The sequence below is a fragment of the Molothrus aeneus genome, chromosome 15 (assembly GCF_037042795.1).
Source record: "Molothrus aeneus isolate 106 chromosome 15, BPBGC_Maene_1.0, whole genome shotgun sequence".
Lineage (NCBI taxonomy): Eukaryota > Metazoa > Chordata > Aves > Passeriformes > Icteridae > Molothrus > Molothrus aeneus.
In genome coordinates, this window is record NC_089660.1 from 1,799,593 (window position 1) to 1,815,356 (window position 15,764).

Sequence of the window (15,764 nt, forward strand, 5' to 3'; positions counted from 1 at the left end):
GATGATCTGAGGGAAGGGAACCAATCCCCTCTTCCCTGGGCACAGCAGAGCTTTTCTGGCCTTGTGCTCAAAGCTTTCTGGAGCCAAGCTGATTTTCCCCTGGGATTGCTTTTCCTTTGTTCCCCAAGGGTCACAGAGCTGGCCCATGAGTGAGGGGTGCCAGGCTGTTCTGGTTCTATTGGCTGGGCTAGAACACAAAACATCACCAGCTTCTTTCTTCTCCTACCAAGTTAGATCAGGTTAGAGGCTGTTCCCACTTCAGGGGAGCTGTTTTCCCCTCATCTTTTTTTTTTGTGTAATCCTGTTTGCAATACCACTGTCAGCCTTTTGATCCTTGTAGAGTCTGTCCTGCCACCCTTTAAATCCTTCTCTGGGTGAGAGAGCAGCAGCAAAACCCACCAGGTTTTCCCCATAAGGGAGCAGGGAGGAGAAAAAGAAGTTATTTTTCTGCCTCATATTAAATAGATGTCAGCTGCAGAGGGGCAGTCAGGGGAAAAATCTGATTTTACCACAGCTGGGAAGAGGCAACTTTGCCAAGAGGAGAAAAAAAATCCTGGAGTGTGTTTTCCACTCCAATGAACTGTGCTGCTCTTGGTGCTCAGGAAAGCTGTGAGCAAAGTACAGTGGAGTTCATGTGGCCAGAGTGGGGATGTGGAACATGTGCAGGGCAGAAAGCATTTGAAGCCTATTGCATGAGAGTTTGTGCAAGTTCTCAGCTGGATCACTTTGGAGTTCTCCAGCTGCCTTGGAACACACCTTGGGGGGAAGAAGGCAGAGGCACCTCTGGGATTGATTCATGCACCTCCATAAATATTGCTGCCTTTTAAAATCAGAGACAGCTCAGGGGGTTTGACAGAAGGCAAGGAAGAGAGGAGCAATGCCCCTTAGGGACCAGGTGGTCAGGATTGATCCCAGGCTGAGCCAGGGTTCAGGGAAAAATGTGACTGACAAGATGTTACAGCCTTATTGACCTCATTAACCTCATTCTCTCTTACAAAGCATTCCATGGTTCCTACAGGAAAATTTTCAGTTTCTACCCAAGCTACTTAAGAAGGCAGGAAAGACATTTCATGGTTGGTTTTTTTGTTGGTTTTTTTTTTTTTTTTTTTTTGTTTTTTTTTTGTTTTGGTTTTTTTTTCATTTTCCAAAGATTTTGTTTCTCAAATCAGTGTAACTGCAGGTGGAAGCTTAGAACACACAATACCTACAGAATATTCCTTGCTTTAAAAACAAATAGGATCTCTTCCTATCTTGGGCTTTTCTTAGGGTTTATTCCTGAATTATTTTTTAATTTAAAATTTTGAATGCTAGCACTATGGAATAAAGTAAGAAATGGCAGAGTTTGTAATTCCTTGTGTTTTTCCTCCTGCAGTCGTCGGGATGACATGGAGTCTCTAGGCTATGTATTGATGTACTTTAACAGAACCAGTCTGCCTTGGCAAGGATTAAAGGTAGGTTAGGATGCCTTTTTTTCCCTCCCCCACCCTTTTAATATTTTTTTTCACGTTTGGGTAGCATGCTTCTGCCTGCCAGGTGGGTTTATATAATGTTTAGCCTCAGTTGTACAAAGCAGCTTTTCCCAAAGCTTGATATTTATAGACTGTGGATTCTGCCTCTTACGCAGCAGGCAAAATGTGCATTGTTGGACTGGCTTAAAATTTATGCTAAACAATAGCTGATATCATCTTTGCCAGTTATTGTCCTGTTGCAGGCTGAGGCCCCTTTGGGAAATAAAAAATAACATTGTTAGTGGCTTTTTGAATTGCTGGAGAGAGCATGGAAATAATCTCTTGCCTGGCAAGTTCAGCCTCAGTGGTGTCTTCAGTCCAGGTTATGGCACAACTGAATAATTATTAACTGCAGCAGGCTTGTTCAGGATTTCCATGTATGGGAGCCAGCTACAGACATTAGCAGACATTTCTTATTTCACTTATTTAGACTCCAGTGATTGGTTTTCATGTTTTAATTGTTTTTCTTTCTTCGTGTGAGAGTTGTGTAATTCCAATGGTGTTGCAGCTGCACAGTTTCTAAAAAGGCAGCAGCTTGTGGGCCACTGGAACTCCTCAGCTGCAAATGAATGTAAAGGGTGCAGGCAGCCCTGAATGGGGCACTGAGTGGGAATTAATACAACTTTGGCAAATGTAGCTGCAAGTCTGCTGTGGTTAATGGACAAAAGCAGCAGCATGAACTACACGAGCTGTGCCATGTGATGGAAGCATTAGACTGCGACAAATGGTATTAAACTGTGGCCAAATCTTAATACCAGATTGACCTTCATTCTCTTTGCAATAAGTGTGTGGGACTTGGAGATTTCACATAAAATACTTATGGTTGACCAAAGGATTTTTGTCATCCTTTTTTTTTTTTTGCTGCTGTCCTTGTTAATCCAGTGTTGCACAATATCTCTTATATTGTGACCTACATGTTCCACAGGCTGCAACAAAGAAGCAAAAGTATGAAAAGATTAGTGAAAAGAAAATGTCCACTCCTGTTGAGGTTTTGTGTAAGGTAAGAGTTTCCAAATGATGTCATACTGTGAAATGGAAATTCTTTCCTTGTTTGGTTTGTTGTTTGTTGGTTTTTTTCCCCCTAAACTTGAGCCAATATATTAAATAGCCTCACATGGCATTTGCTGCTGAATAATTCTGCTTTGGCAGGCAGTGGGTGCCTTGTGTTTGGCCACCCAGCAAGACTGGGAATGTGTACAGGGCAGCATTTGCTGCCGCTCCTTGGCAAAGTTCATGCCACCATCATTCAGGTCTGGCTGACTGTTGGCTGTGCAAGCTCTCAGCTCTCTTAGGTGAGGCTCGTTCAGTTCTTCAAGGTTTACAGTGCAGGTTTGACATCAGAAGTAAATAAGTAACCAAGTTGGAGCTGTCTGGCTCGCCCACATCCACTTTGTGCCTCTCCAGGAGGGTTCATATTGTCTGCCCTTACTCAAGGAGTGCCTGTAGTGGAATTGGATGCAAGTGATCTCTGTTTTCCCAGGGTTTTCCTTTGAGTCTTAAGATTCCTCTTGCACTGTGGCATCTGAGTGCTTCTTAACAAAGATCCTTGAGAGCACAGCAGGGCCTGTGCCCCTCAGACAGCAGCACCAAGGATTGCACTTTCTAGTCCTGCACATCTCCATCCCCAGAGTCTGACAGCATCTCCCAGGCCACTGAACTGGTCATGGAATGGTTTGAGTTGGAAAGGACCTTAAAAATCACCCATTTCCAACTCCCTGCTGGGGACAGGGACGCCCTCCAGGTGTCCCTAGTCCAACTAGTCCAGGTAGCTCCATCCAGTGTGGCCTTGAACTTCCAGGGATGTTACACCCTGTGGTTTTTTACAGCACTGTTCTGAGTGCTATTACCTATTACAGGCAAGCTTTAATACAGCATTCAACGTTTAAAAATGTAAAGCAGAAAATTTTTGAAAGAGGTTTTCATAATTTAAGTTTTCACACTTAATGCTTGTCAACTGACCTTGTCTCTACGATGGAAACAAGAGTGAATCTCTTACCAGATAATTATCATTATTTTAGAGACTTAGTTAATAAGAACAAGGTTTAATTAGGATGAACAGTGTGCTTTATAAATAAGTTAAATGTTGAAGGTTCTGATTACAAACCACCCATGAGGTAACAGTTGTGGGGAAGGAATGTGTACCTGAGCAAATCCACATACAGAACACATTAACAACCAGGGGCAAAGTGGAATTAATTCATGCACCTCCAACCAGTTTGCCTCTGCTGTTAGAGACAGATGTACATCTTGTTGCCTTTGGTAGGAGGTTTTTGCTGTGAGCCATGGCTTGATTAACACTGTTGATTTCCAGGGGTTCCCTGCAGAATTTGCCATGTACCTGAACTACTGTCGTGGCCTGCGCTTTGAAGAGGCACCAGATTACATGTACCTGAGGCAATTATTCCGTATTCTTTTCAGGTCAGTCTCCAAGTGGAAAAGTACAGAAACTTCTCAGGGATCCAGTTGGGAACTGCTCTGTGGGACTGGCACTGCAGAGAGCAGCTCCTGTGTGTGTGGTGTAGGGAGTTCTTCTGGGACTCCCTTTCATTTCAGAGCTTCAAAAGCTGTTTAAAGGACCTGAAAATTATTGTTCAATGTTAAACATAAAGGGAAAAGATTCTCTTGTTTTTGCATTGTGTGATGTGACCACAGGGTTGAGCCCATGCTTCAGGTTCTGTTGCAAGTACCATAAGAAATTGACCCCTTGGTAGAAGTCTTTGAAGCTTTTTATGTTTGGAAATTGGTGCTGGGCCCAGCAGTGGTACCCAGGAGAGAAATTTCAGTGGAGGAGAATAGTGCTGCTTCATTGAGCTCGTTAGAGCAACGGGAACATAAACTCCACCTTGTGCAGTGAACAGCACCTGTCAAAGCAAGGGCTGGTACTGATCTCTCGAGTCTCCCCCCAGGTGTCTGGAATCCAAAGAATTCCTATTCAGTGATGTACAATACTGCAGTCTTTCCTTGAAATTATATCTATATGTAAAAAAAAAATAAAGCTCAGAAGCTCAGTGCAGACGTGAGTGAGCTGGGCTGCTGCTTCCACAAGTGCAGACCTTTGTGTAAGCAATGAGTAAATGCTGCTGGCTGGCATTTGGGCTTGCTGCAAGAATCCCTTTAAGTTAGTAACACTTAGCGTTTCTATACCATTCATAATCTCTAAAGCAGCTTAGAGAAGGAGCTATCCCCTAGTTGTGGGATTTCAGGCGGGGCTTGGCGTTGGCTCAGATGTGTTACAGCAGAACATTTCCCTCTCTTGCAGGACCTTGAACCACCAGTATGACTACACATTCGACTGGACAATGTTAAAGCAGAAAGCAGCACAGCAGGCAGCCTCTTCCAGTGGGCAGGGGCAGCAGGCCCAAACCCCCACAGGCAAGCAAACTGACAAATCCAAGAGTAACATGAAAGGTTAGTAGCCAAGAACCAAGTGACGTTACAGGAAAAACAAAAATTCCACGAATTTGGACAACGGCGGCAATTCCAAGTGTTAGATCAAGGAGGTGGTTTAAAAACTACATTTGGCTCTTAAATTCAAAAGCAAAACCAAAAGACGTCCTTGGAGAATTTGACTACTAACTTTATACCCAAATGTCCTTGTTATTCATATCATTTCTTCTGGGGATGTTGGGTCATTTTTAACCACTGCATCTTTTGCTCCCGCATTAACCACTTTCCAAAAACAAGAAACTGACTTGGTGTTGGGAATGTGACATTTTTATTTCTTTTGATTTATATATATACATATATATATGTCCTTATATATGTATAAATATATAATGCAATCCAAAATCCTAGACCTAACACTTTTTAAGGGATGATTCTCATTGACTAGGCAAGGATCTAGAGACTTTGGGTTCTGCTCTGTGGCAGTTGGTACAGTGCTGTGGGTTTGCTTCTGTTCTGTATGCCTCAAACACTGGGAACAGAAAATTGTGACTGCTCTGGCTTCCTCCAGTGGGTTTACATTGAGACATTTGGTCCAGAGTTCAAGGAAGGGACCGGTGAGCTCAAAATGCCTTGTCTAAATCCAGCAGTAACCCCAAACTGCTGTGGACTGCCAACTCACAATTTTCTGAAGTATCTGGGTGCTCTGGGGTGGGGCTTCAGGTTTCCTGATGATTTTTTGATGTTTCTACGTTATGGTTTCAAAGGGAAATGTTGTGACATGTTCAAATGTAATTGTGTAATAACTGAAAACTGAATTCTGAAAAGACAAAACAGTTTTTTTCCCACATGGTCTAGAAGCTTTTAAAATACTTTTTTTCTTTTTTTTGATGATGCAAATGTGCTGGTGTGAGTCTGGTAAGTCCCTAGGATGAAACTGCCACATCTGTGAGCCAGTCTTGCCATGAAACCAATTCCTGCAGCTGAGCTGTGGATAAAATTGAAACTAATGAGATTGTGTGACTGAGAATAGAGAAGCAAGGTTTAAATTCTGTACTGAGGCCTTACTGCTCTTCAGTACCTCTTGTCTGTCATTTTTTAATGTATAAAATTACATACTTGCTAAGATGACAATCCTGGAAATCAAAGAAATGCAGAAGTGTTTACAATAAACTTAAACACTGTTCTTCACATAGTGTGGGAGCATTCAAACCTTACCAGGTGTCTTTAGTCAAAATAGCTATCAAAAACCCACATTTTGTTCAGAATAAATGAAGTATTAAAACACCTGCTGCTTTTCCCAAGATTGAAGTGGTTCTTGAAAAAAAATAAAAATTCAGAGATGCCATTAAGTGTCAGATTTTTGGCATAGAGTAGCTGGATCTGACAGGCTGGAAACCAGTTCCTGCAGCTGCAACACCAGTAGCAGCCTGGGTGATGAAGCACCTGGGCTTGGATTGCTTCCTGAAATAAAGAAACTCTGACTGAAGTTCAGAACCCAGCCCAACCTGGGGTGTGGAGGGGTTGACTGTTCCAGCAGGAGAAGAGAATTTGCAGAAATGCACATTGCTCACAACAGCTCATGCTCAAAGTGAGGGCTTTGCAGGAGGTGGTGATCTGTAAGTGGAACCTGCCCTGGAAATCAGGCTGTGAGCTGGTGGAACAGTTTGGCTGAAGTGTTCTGAGGTTTAACGTGCTGCTCTCTGCCTCAGACAGTGTCTGCACAAGTGCTGTGTGTGAAGAAAGAAAAGGTCATTAAAGTGATTATCTGCCTGCACCTTGAGGTGATGCTGCAGTGCCAGAGAGCAGAGCTGAGCTCAGTGCCAGGGATGAGCAGGGAAGCTCTGCCATGGAGCCTCAGACCATTTCTGTTCACTGATTTACATTCCTTATCACACTGTCCTTTGGGAGAGACCCCTTGCTGCAGCTAAGATGAAATTCTTGGGGTTTCAGCACAATTTCATTGGGGTTTTTGGGGAATGACTCTCCCCTCCCCATCACCAAAAAAAGCATGTGACCTTTGGGTAATGTCAGCAGAGCATTAAAGCAGTGCTTGGCAAACATCTGAAGACTTCAGAGGCTTCATCTCCTCAGCAAAGTAGAGATTTCCAGAGTCCTAAAATCCTACATGTCTTTTTGTGGGGAATTCTGCCTGTTAATGAAGATTTTTTTGAACCCAGCTAAGCTGAAGGAGGGGGCACTGTGGCTTGGATGCTCCGTCACATCGGAGAGGATGAAATGTCTGGTTATTTTTTTCTGGAGTTCATTAGATTCTTTTGTAGTTGATGTAGCAAAGCCTGTGTGGAAGTTGCTTAAAAGGCTTCCTGGTATCAAATGTTACCCCTCTGGTAACCCTGTCCATTGAACAGGAGTCCTGCAAATAGCAATGTACAGGTGCAGTTATTTGTAAAGTGCTGTTGGAGATGTGCATCTGAGCAGGGTGGGCCAGGGAAGGACAGACTCAGATTGTGTGGCCAGTATGCTCATTTACAGATATTCCTGATTTCCTTAACTCAGATCCATGTTAAATCATCAGTGAATCCTAGAGTTTATCCAGGCTAAATACTCTGCTTGGTTCCAGAATAACCTGTTCTGTCCATGGCCTTTTTTCTCTTCAGTTTTTTTTCCCCTGCCCCTCTCTGGAACTGTGTGCAGTGTCTTTTGTAACAGCCAGATCAGCTGGTTTGGAACTTGGAGAGGTGAACTGTTCCAGCAGACAGGGCTCTGCTGACTCGGGGAACTTGGGCTGCCTCTCTTTTGCCAGAGCAGCAGTTGTTCAGGTGTGATTTGTAACTGTGCTTACCCTCAGCTTCCCTCAGTCATAAAAGTGACTCAGGCAGTCAATCTGCAGGATAAAGTCTACCAGGTCCATTTGGGAGAGGTGTTTCTAACTCCTGGCAGTGGAGATTCTGCCAGGCTGTCAGCAGGTCCATTAATATTTGCTGGATGCCTGTGGTGGTGGCAGGATTGCTCAGAACAGACTGAGACTTCTCTGCTTGAGAATTAGAATTACTGACACCTGAATCCTTCTCACTTGCTTGTCTGGAGAAATGGAGAATACACAAAGTCTGAGCATTTCACACTGAGGAGGTTCTTAGGGAATTACACTGCAGTTGCTGCTCCCCTGTCAATCACACCTTCAGCCATGGTAATAATAAAGCAATTTGAGGATCCCTCGGGTAGCACAGAGATTTTCAGAGGTTTGGGTAACACCTCAGAGGGACAAGGAGTGATGATTTGGCCCTGTATGGAGTGAAGATCTGTGGAAGTGATGCCACCATGAGCTCTCCAGCATGTTCCTCATGCCAGCAGTGCTCTGTGTGCTCTGAGTATCTGCATCTCACCTGACAGCTGTGGTTGGGCTCTGTCTTTACAGGACTTTGAAGGGACATTTTGAGTTGATTCCAGCCCCCCGTTGCTCTCTGTAGCTGGACATTCTCCTGCCCATATTACCTTGGGTTTGAGGAGTTCTAATAGCAGCAGATCATTTGGTAGGATGTCCTTTGTCCTCAGGTCCAGGCTCCCATTTCTTGTGAAATATTCAGACTTCTGAAGCAATGAGTTGATCTATTTCTTTCCACACTCTCCTTTGTTGACTTTGTTTTGGCTGCTTTGATGGAGAAAGTGGTTCAAAAGATGAATCAGTGTTCTCTGCTGAACACACTAAATGGAAAAACAGCATAATTTTTGGTTGTGTGCATCAAGTAAGGATTAGGGAACTCAGGAGTCCCTGGGCTTTCTGTGGGAACTTGCACTCAAGTGGGAATGGCTGTCTTGATTCTGGTGCAGGTTTGTTTGTTGTTTTTTTTTTTTAATATGACCAGTGCTGGATAAAGAGAATTGTTCCTCAATGCATTAACACTGGGTTTGAAACAAATTGTTGAACCTCTTGGAAATGACCTGTAGCCAGCTCTGGAAGAGTTAAAGCCATTTTCTGGGTGCTCTCCAGATACATTTTGGACGGAATGTCAGACTAGTAAGACTTGTTTGCACTTGCTTCTCTCTGGATGACAGCACAAGCTATAGCTGAGGTCAGCTCTGTCTGTATTTCACTGAGAAGAGATTTCTGTTGCAAAAACTCGGAGCTGTTGCTGTGATGAACTCACCCATGGGCAGAACCATCCTGTCTGGAGAGCACCCAGAAGGGAAACTGGCTTGGCAAGGCCATCTTTGGTTGAGGCTGAGGAGCACAGCCCTGCCACCTGAGTCACCAGAGAGGAGCACGGAGGGAGGACTGGCCTAGCCTGCAGTACCTGGTTCTTGGAGATCCGTGTGTGTTCCTGTACCCTCCCCATGCCCCAATGCCGTTTGGAATTCTGAACATGAGAAGAATTGCTGTGTGTGCAGCACCTCCCCTGCCGTGTGAGTCAGCCCCTGTCCTTGCCAAGGCTGAGGTGTGCTGCTTGCCCAGTGGCTGTCCCAGGTGCTGCCTTGCTGTGGGTGCCTTTGTGGTGCCAGCAGCTGCTGTAAGGGGGGTGGGTGATCCCGGGCTGGCCGTGTGACACTGCCTGTGCCGCTGCCGTACTGCGGCTCTGGAGAGCTCCTGCAGTCAGGTGACAGCTTGACATTCAGGGATATAAACATGAGCCACTGCAGACGAGGAGAAAACAATCCTATGAAATTACATCCTGTTTCCTAGTGGCAATAACACAGCTTGTTTTCAAACTGCTGGGCTGAATTCCTGCTGGAGGAATGTGGCATCCAGCTGGTGCATTCAGCCTGTGTCCCAGTGCAGCAGGAGGTGAGAGCCAGAGCTGTGTGAGCTCCAGAGCTGTGTGAGCTCCAGAGCTGTGTGAGCTCCAGAGCTGTGTGAGCTCCAGAGCTGTGGCAAATGCCGGTTACCTTTGGAAATGGACCCCGGGAACTCTGCAATTCCCAGATGGAGCAGCATTTTCCCCTTTGAATGACCATAACTGCTGTTTAATTTCCCTCCTGTGAATGCTGTTGCTCGTTTCCATCCCGTATCAGTAAGTTTGCCCTTGTGTTTATCTTGCAGGTTTCTGAGCATGACGAGGATGGGACAAAGCAGAGCAGATCGGAGCAGGACTTGTCACTCCCCAAATCCTAGAAATTTTAGTTGATACACTTGCCAGTGGCTGTGGGCAACCATTTCCTTGGTGTAAAGAACTTAATATCAGTATAAACTGGCTCTGGGCAGTGTCAGTGATGCTGCACTTTGAGTTGTAGCAGCTGTAATTGTGAATATTACTGAGATAGTGAAACATGGTGTCCAGTTTTCTATTGCATTTTTTTCAAGTGGAAAAGTTAACTAATGGTTGACACACAAGTGGAGAAAATTGTGCATATGCCAATTTTTGTTACCTTTTTACTTTGAACTACACTGCTTATGAGATCTCATTGTTTTGGAAGAATGGCATGAACAGTCTTCGGCAACAGTTGTGATAATTGTAAATGCTCACAATTGTGCACTCTTTTCTGGTTATTCCTCCCTGGGTTTTGAAAGTTGTACACTTAAAACATTCTTAAAGTTGTTGGCTTCTATGTGCAACATACCAAGCCAGCTGACATGGTAGTAACCAAAGATTCCAGTTTTTAAGCATATGAAAGACTCTGCCTGCTTACCTGTGCTAGAAATAACAGCATCTAAAGTGAAGACTTAAGAGAAACTTAGCGACTACTAGATAATCTTTAGGACTCTGCATTAACTCTATAATGTTCTTGGTATAAAAGGAAAAACAGCATATTTGTCACGAAATTTAGTTAACATCTTACAACTGAACCTGTATGTAAGTTGCTTAGATAAATGTAATCACTGTAAACATCTATATGATCTGGGATTTTGTTTTTATTTTGAAGCGGGAGCTTTTTTGTTTACAAGTTCATTAAAAACTAAAAACTGTTTCTGTAAGGAAATGAGATTTTTTTAATTTGCCTTGTTAATTCAGTTTAAGAAATTTACATTACCCTGTTTTTAAACCAAGTTTAAGGCCATTTGTTAAGCAAAAGAAGTCATATTTCTTTCTAAATCATTTTAGATTTAGTGTTGTAACTCTTCCTCATTTTGTTTTTAAATAAATTTTGTATTTTTTCCTTGAGGGGGAAGGGGCAGTCTTGCATTTTTATAACCTGTTGTTTGAGACCAGCCCTCCATAATAAGATTGGAATTTTTTAAAATGAAATGGCATCTTTTGCAGACCCAGGATTGGCAGCCTCCGAGCATTGCCATGTCCTGCCTCGGCTGGACTGACTTGTGATTGCTGCTTTGGAGAAAAAAATTGGAATGGTTTGAAAAAATTGGGATGGTTTGAAACCAAGGCATTTTCTTTCAAGTTCTTGTGAAGTGGATATGACCAGATTTCCTCTTGTTCTTGGGGGCAGCCTCGCACCATGCAGAGTTCACATTGGTTACTGCCCCAGGCTGTCTTCCTTCTCACTCCTATTCTAGCCCAGCTGAAAGAAAGAAATACTTTTATTGCTGGTAATTCTTTAACAGTGTAATTTATTCCTTTATAGCATGTCAGAATAAATTAAAAAAAATGTCTGAAAATGCTGCCAGATGCCTATTGTGTAAATGTTGTCTGTATGTTTGCTTTTTAGACAGTTTTCATGCATGGAGCAGAGTTCCTGCTCACAGTTCATCTTTTTTACTGTTGGAAAAGATCTTTCTTTCCTTTTGAAAACTGTTTCTTCAGGATCATAAGACACTGTGCACTCCTGGACTGGTGATGATGTGGATCAAGGCTCCCCTATACTCTGTCCAAGAAGGATCTGCCCTGAGATGTTAAGCTTTGGGTGGAGAACACTGTGTGCTAATAATAACAAATAATAAACGCTGGGATAGATAATCTGGGAGGCAGGGAGGCTGCTGGGCTGCAGAGATAGCAGAGCACACAGCAGGCTCTGCTGCCTGCCAGGTGCAAGAAGAAATGGAGCTCATTCTCCTGGCCACAATGGTTTTCCAAACTCCCGAGTCTTGCCCCATCCAAATAAGGATGGTTTTCAAGCAGTGCCTCCTATGAAAACCAGTCTGTTTGTAAGAACTGGTATCTAGAGCACTGTGAGATGTCCTTATCCATGATTTCTGCTGTCTAGGCAACGTGTCTGACAACACACGTTGGCAGCAGGGGAAGAAGCATCAATGAAATGCCTTCTTGGCAGCTGTCCTTGGAGAGGCTGCTCGGAATTGTTGTGGCATCGCTTTTCGTGCTCTGACATGAGATACTTGCTGAAAGGTTGGAGAAAACAATTTGGTTTCAGGAGAATAAATTATTTTCTTTGTCCATTAAATTTGCTCGTGACTTTGAGGGGGGTTTGGAAACAGCTGCTCCTGATGAGCTCTGCAAGGGAGAGTAAATACATTTAGGGTGTCAAAATGCATTGGTTTGTAGCTTGGGGAGCTGCAAGTGCTGTGGAGGAGCCTGGAGCTCTGTCAGCCTTGCAGATGTGTGGGAACAGAATTTGTTTCTGGGCCAAGTGTTTTGCATCAACAGCCTGTGCCAGATGTGCTGGCCAGGCCGTGAGGTGCCCACCTTAAACAGGCGCCCAACACCCTTTTGCTGCGTGCTCTCCTTGGTTTGTAACAAAGACTCCAGCCTGAAGGATTGAAACTCTGGATCCTGACTTCTGCTTGCACCTCTGCAAAGGTTTTGTGTGGAGAGAGATTCACCTGCCAAGCCCACGCTTCTGCAAGCAGCCCCAGGCCCTTGACGAGGAATCATCATTCGGACAAGAGGCTGTAAAGCTCAAGATCTGCAGCCTCGTGCTCCCTGGAAAGTGCCAGAATTCGGGCAATGACATTAGGCTGTGACAACAGCTCCTTATTCACCTCACTAAGCTGCGCCCAGGGTTCCAAAGCAATTTATTAACCTCCTTAGAAGGACTCTGAGAGGCTTCCTAAGGCCACCTTCTAAAGGATTGCTTAATTGGGAGCACGGAGTGCTCATGTGCAGAGCGCTGCTTCATTATTTTTAACCTATTTAAGCCATTCCTTGTTAGAAGCAGTTGAGAGCCTTTTTCTCTTCTCCTGTAAAGGCTCTGAGGAGAGGCAGCTCTGGCTCCCAGTTGCTGCCAGCGTCACTCCTTGGCTGCTGCTCTGCGTGCTGTTGGTAACAAGTGACAAACACAACCCCTGGCTGTGTTGAAAACACTTGATGTGTCTGCTGGGTCTGGAGCCTGTCCAGCATGTGCCACACTTTTTATTTTTTTTTTTTTTTATTTTTCTCCTCCCTGATTTCTGTGTCTCTCTGGGGGTTATTGTTCAAGCTCAAGCGTTGTCTCACTGTTGCAGTGTTGTGCCTGTTCTCTCTTGGCTTTTTCAGGTGTTTTTTGTTGGGAAGCTGCCCCTGCTTTGTGCTGGGGTTTTCCTGAGCTGAGGTGCTTCAGCCCAGCCCCACTGCCCCACCAGGAGCTTGGCCTGGCTGCCTCCCTGCAGTCCCTCCCATGTGGAATTTTTCTGCCATCCCAAGTTGACTTTTTCGTACGAGGCTTTAATTTCTCTTGACAGCGTTCTCCAATTTAGAAGATTTGTTGCTTAGCCAGCTCCATCAGCCCCATCTGCTCCTGCCTTAATTGCAGTGAAATCATCATGATTTCATATCAGCTTGATGTCATAGCACACGGCGGTGAGCAGGCAGGCTGCAGGCAGGAGCAGGAGCTGCAAGGATGACACAGAGCAAATGCCCTCCCTCCTAATAGGGCCTGAGTGGAGGGACTGAGTGCCTGGCTGTTCTCATGTGGAAATGGCTCTTTAATGTGATCCTCGTTAGCCTGGGCTCAGCAGGAACCGGGCAGGGTGGGAGGCATCGAGACTGCCTCGTGCTGGGGCACAGCTGCTCTAATGAACCTTCCAAACACACCCAGCCCTGTCCCTCTCTTTAAACTCACCGCAGTGAGCTCAGCTGCTCACTGAGCAGTACTAGAGGTGTAAAACCCATTCCTCTGAGATGCTAATGTGACTTTTTACATGATGTGAGGTGTTCTTCGATGTCACTGTGGGTAGGGCTGGATTTTGGGAGCTGGAAATCCAGAGGAGCCAGGGAATATTCTCACAGCAGACTCGAGTTGTTTGGGTTTGCAGTTATTTTGTGATCATAAATTAATGAAGATTGATGTAGCTCCTTTCTCAGGGGTTTTGGTATCAGGGACTGCTCCTGGAAGTACCTGAGCACGCTCGGCCCTCCCCATTCTGCCTTTTGTTCTTTGTAAACACAGCTGATTAACTGCATTTCTTTCCCCCTCTGAGTTTCTAGTTTGGCTGGAGGAGAAGCTCTTCCAGAGCTCCAAGGCTCTGCTGCTCCATCCCCACCCCTGGAATGCCACCGTGCCTTGGGCTGTTTTGCAGGTGGCAGACTTTGAACTTCTTTTGAATAGAAGCAATTTGAGCTGCTGGGGAGCCCTTGAAGGAGTGAGCGTGTTGTCCTACAGGGTGGACTGGCTTGTGAGCTTCCCTGCTGCACTCAGAGTGAGCATGATGAATTCATGCTTCACTTTACAGGCCTGGAAATGCCCGGGGCAGGAGCCTGACTTGGCAAAATCCTGTGCCTGGCAAGGTGGGGCAGGGAATTGGTGTGACTCAGCTTGGTGGGACTGCATGAGCCACCAGGGCAGGGGCACGAGGAGCAGATCCTCCTGTCCCTTCCTCATGGCTCAGCTGAGTCCCTCGTGTTCTGTGGCCAGGGCAGTGCCCTGGGACTCGTCCCAGTGAGACCATCCTGAGTTTAACTGGGAATCTGCCGGGCTGGGCTCTGGGCAGGGCTTGCCTTGATGGGTCTGGATCTCCTGAGCTGCTGCACTTCCTTCTCCTGGGGCTTTCACTGCTGCTCAGCCCTGGGGATGAATGAAAGACTCTTGACTCACCCATCTCTGGTGACTGCAAGGATTTCACAAATCCAAGTGGGCACAGTGGGGACCAGGACCAGCCTGGGGCTGGCAGCTGCCTCTGCTTGAGCAGCCAGACCGAGCTGGGTGACCTCTGCTGATGGCATCTGCCACATCCTCATCTGCTGGGAGCCCAGATGGGGCACAGAGAGCAGGGGTTGTTCATCCTCATCTGCTGGGAGCCCAAATGGGGCACAGAGAGCTGGGATTGTTCATCCTCAGCTGCTGGGAGCCCAAATGGGGCACAGAGAGCTGGGATTGTTCATCCTCAGCTGCTGGGAGCCCAGATGGGGCACAGGGAGCTGGGATTGTTCATCCTCAGCTGCTGGGAGCCCAGATGGGGCACAGGGAGCTGGGATTGTTCATCCTCATCTGCTGGGAGCCCAGATGGGGCACAGAGAGCTGGGATTATTCTCCTGCCTGGGCAGCTGCAGGCAGGCAGTGGGGGAGGAGAGCAGAGAGGTAAAACCAGAAACTGGTGCAAGTCCTTTGAGCTGAGAAAAATCACTTAGGCAGCAAATAGAATCATTCTCATGTGCCAACAGCTTCCCCCAGGCACAGCCCTGCCTCGTGCTGAGCTCTGCCTTCCTCCTCCTCCTCCTCTCAGGCTGGAGTTGGGCCAGGGCTGTTGGTGCCACTGGGTCAGGGCAGAGCCTGTGAGCAGCTCCAGGGGGGTGGGCAATGGGCACGGTGGGTGAGGGCGTTAATGCCCCTTCGGGCTGGCATTCGTGGTGCCACCAAAGCCTTGGGGAGCTCCTGCTCCATGGAAGAGCAGACAGAGCCAGAAATCCCTGCTGACACACCCTGGGAGTGCCTGCCTTCCTTCCCAGGCCCCTTTCATTGGGGAGGAAGGTGAGGAACAGGCTGTGGCCATTCTTTCCTTCCCAGGCCCCTTTCTTTGAGGAGGAAGGTGAGGAACAGGCTGTGGCCATCCTTGGCTTTCCCAGGCCCCTTTCTTTGGGGAGGAAGGTGAGGAACAGGCTGTGGCCATCCTTGGCTTTCCCAAGCCCCTTTTTGGGGGTAGGAAAGGTGAGG

General features: G+C 46.1%; 1 protein-coding gene across 4 annotated transcripts in view; it reads left to right on the forward strand.

The window, feature by feature from the left end:
- The window catches only part of CSNK1A1 (casein kinase 1 alpha 1), a 32,975-nt gene extending 21,565 nt beyond the window's left edge, over positions 1-11,410 (forward strand). For 2 of the 4 annotated variants that reach the window (XM_066559847.1, XM_066559850.1), the window contains 5 exons: positions 1,373-1,451; positions 2,434-2,508; positions 3,820-3,926; positions 4,768-4,916; positions 9,889-11,410. In XM_066559847.1, coding sequence (XP_066415944.1) covers positions 1,373-1,451; positions 2,434-2,508; positions 3,820-3,926; positions 4,768-4,916; positions 9,889-9,896 — 418 coding nt within the window. In that variant the 3' untranslated portion in view covers positions 9,897-11,410. Of the gene's footprint in view, positions 1-1,372; positions 1,452-2,433; positions 2,509-3,819; positions 3,927-4,767; positions 4,922-9,888 lie in introns of those variants that run through there. The other 2 variants (XM_066559849.1, XM_066559848.1) reach the window with 2 other exon arrangements.
- Positions 11,411-15,764: the final 4,354 nt, after the last annotated feature.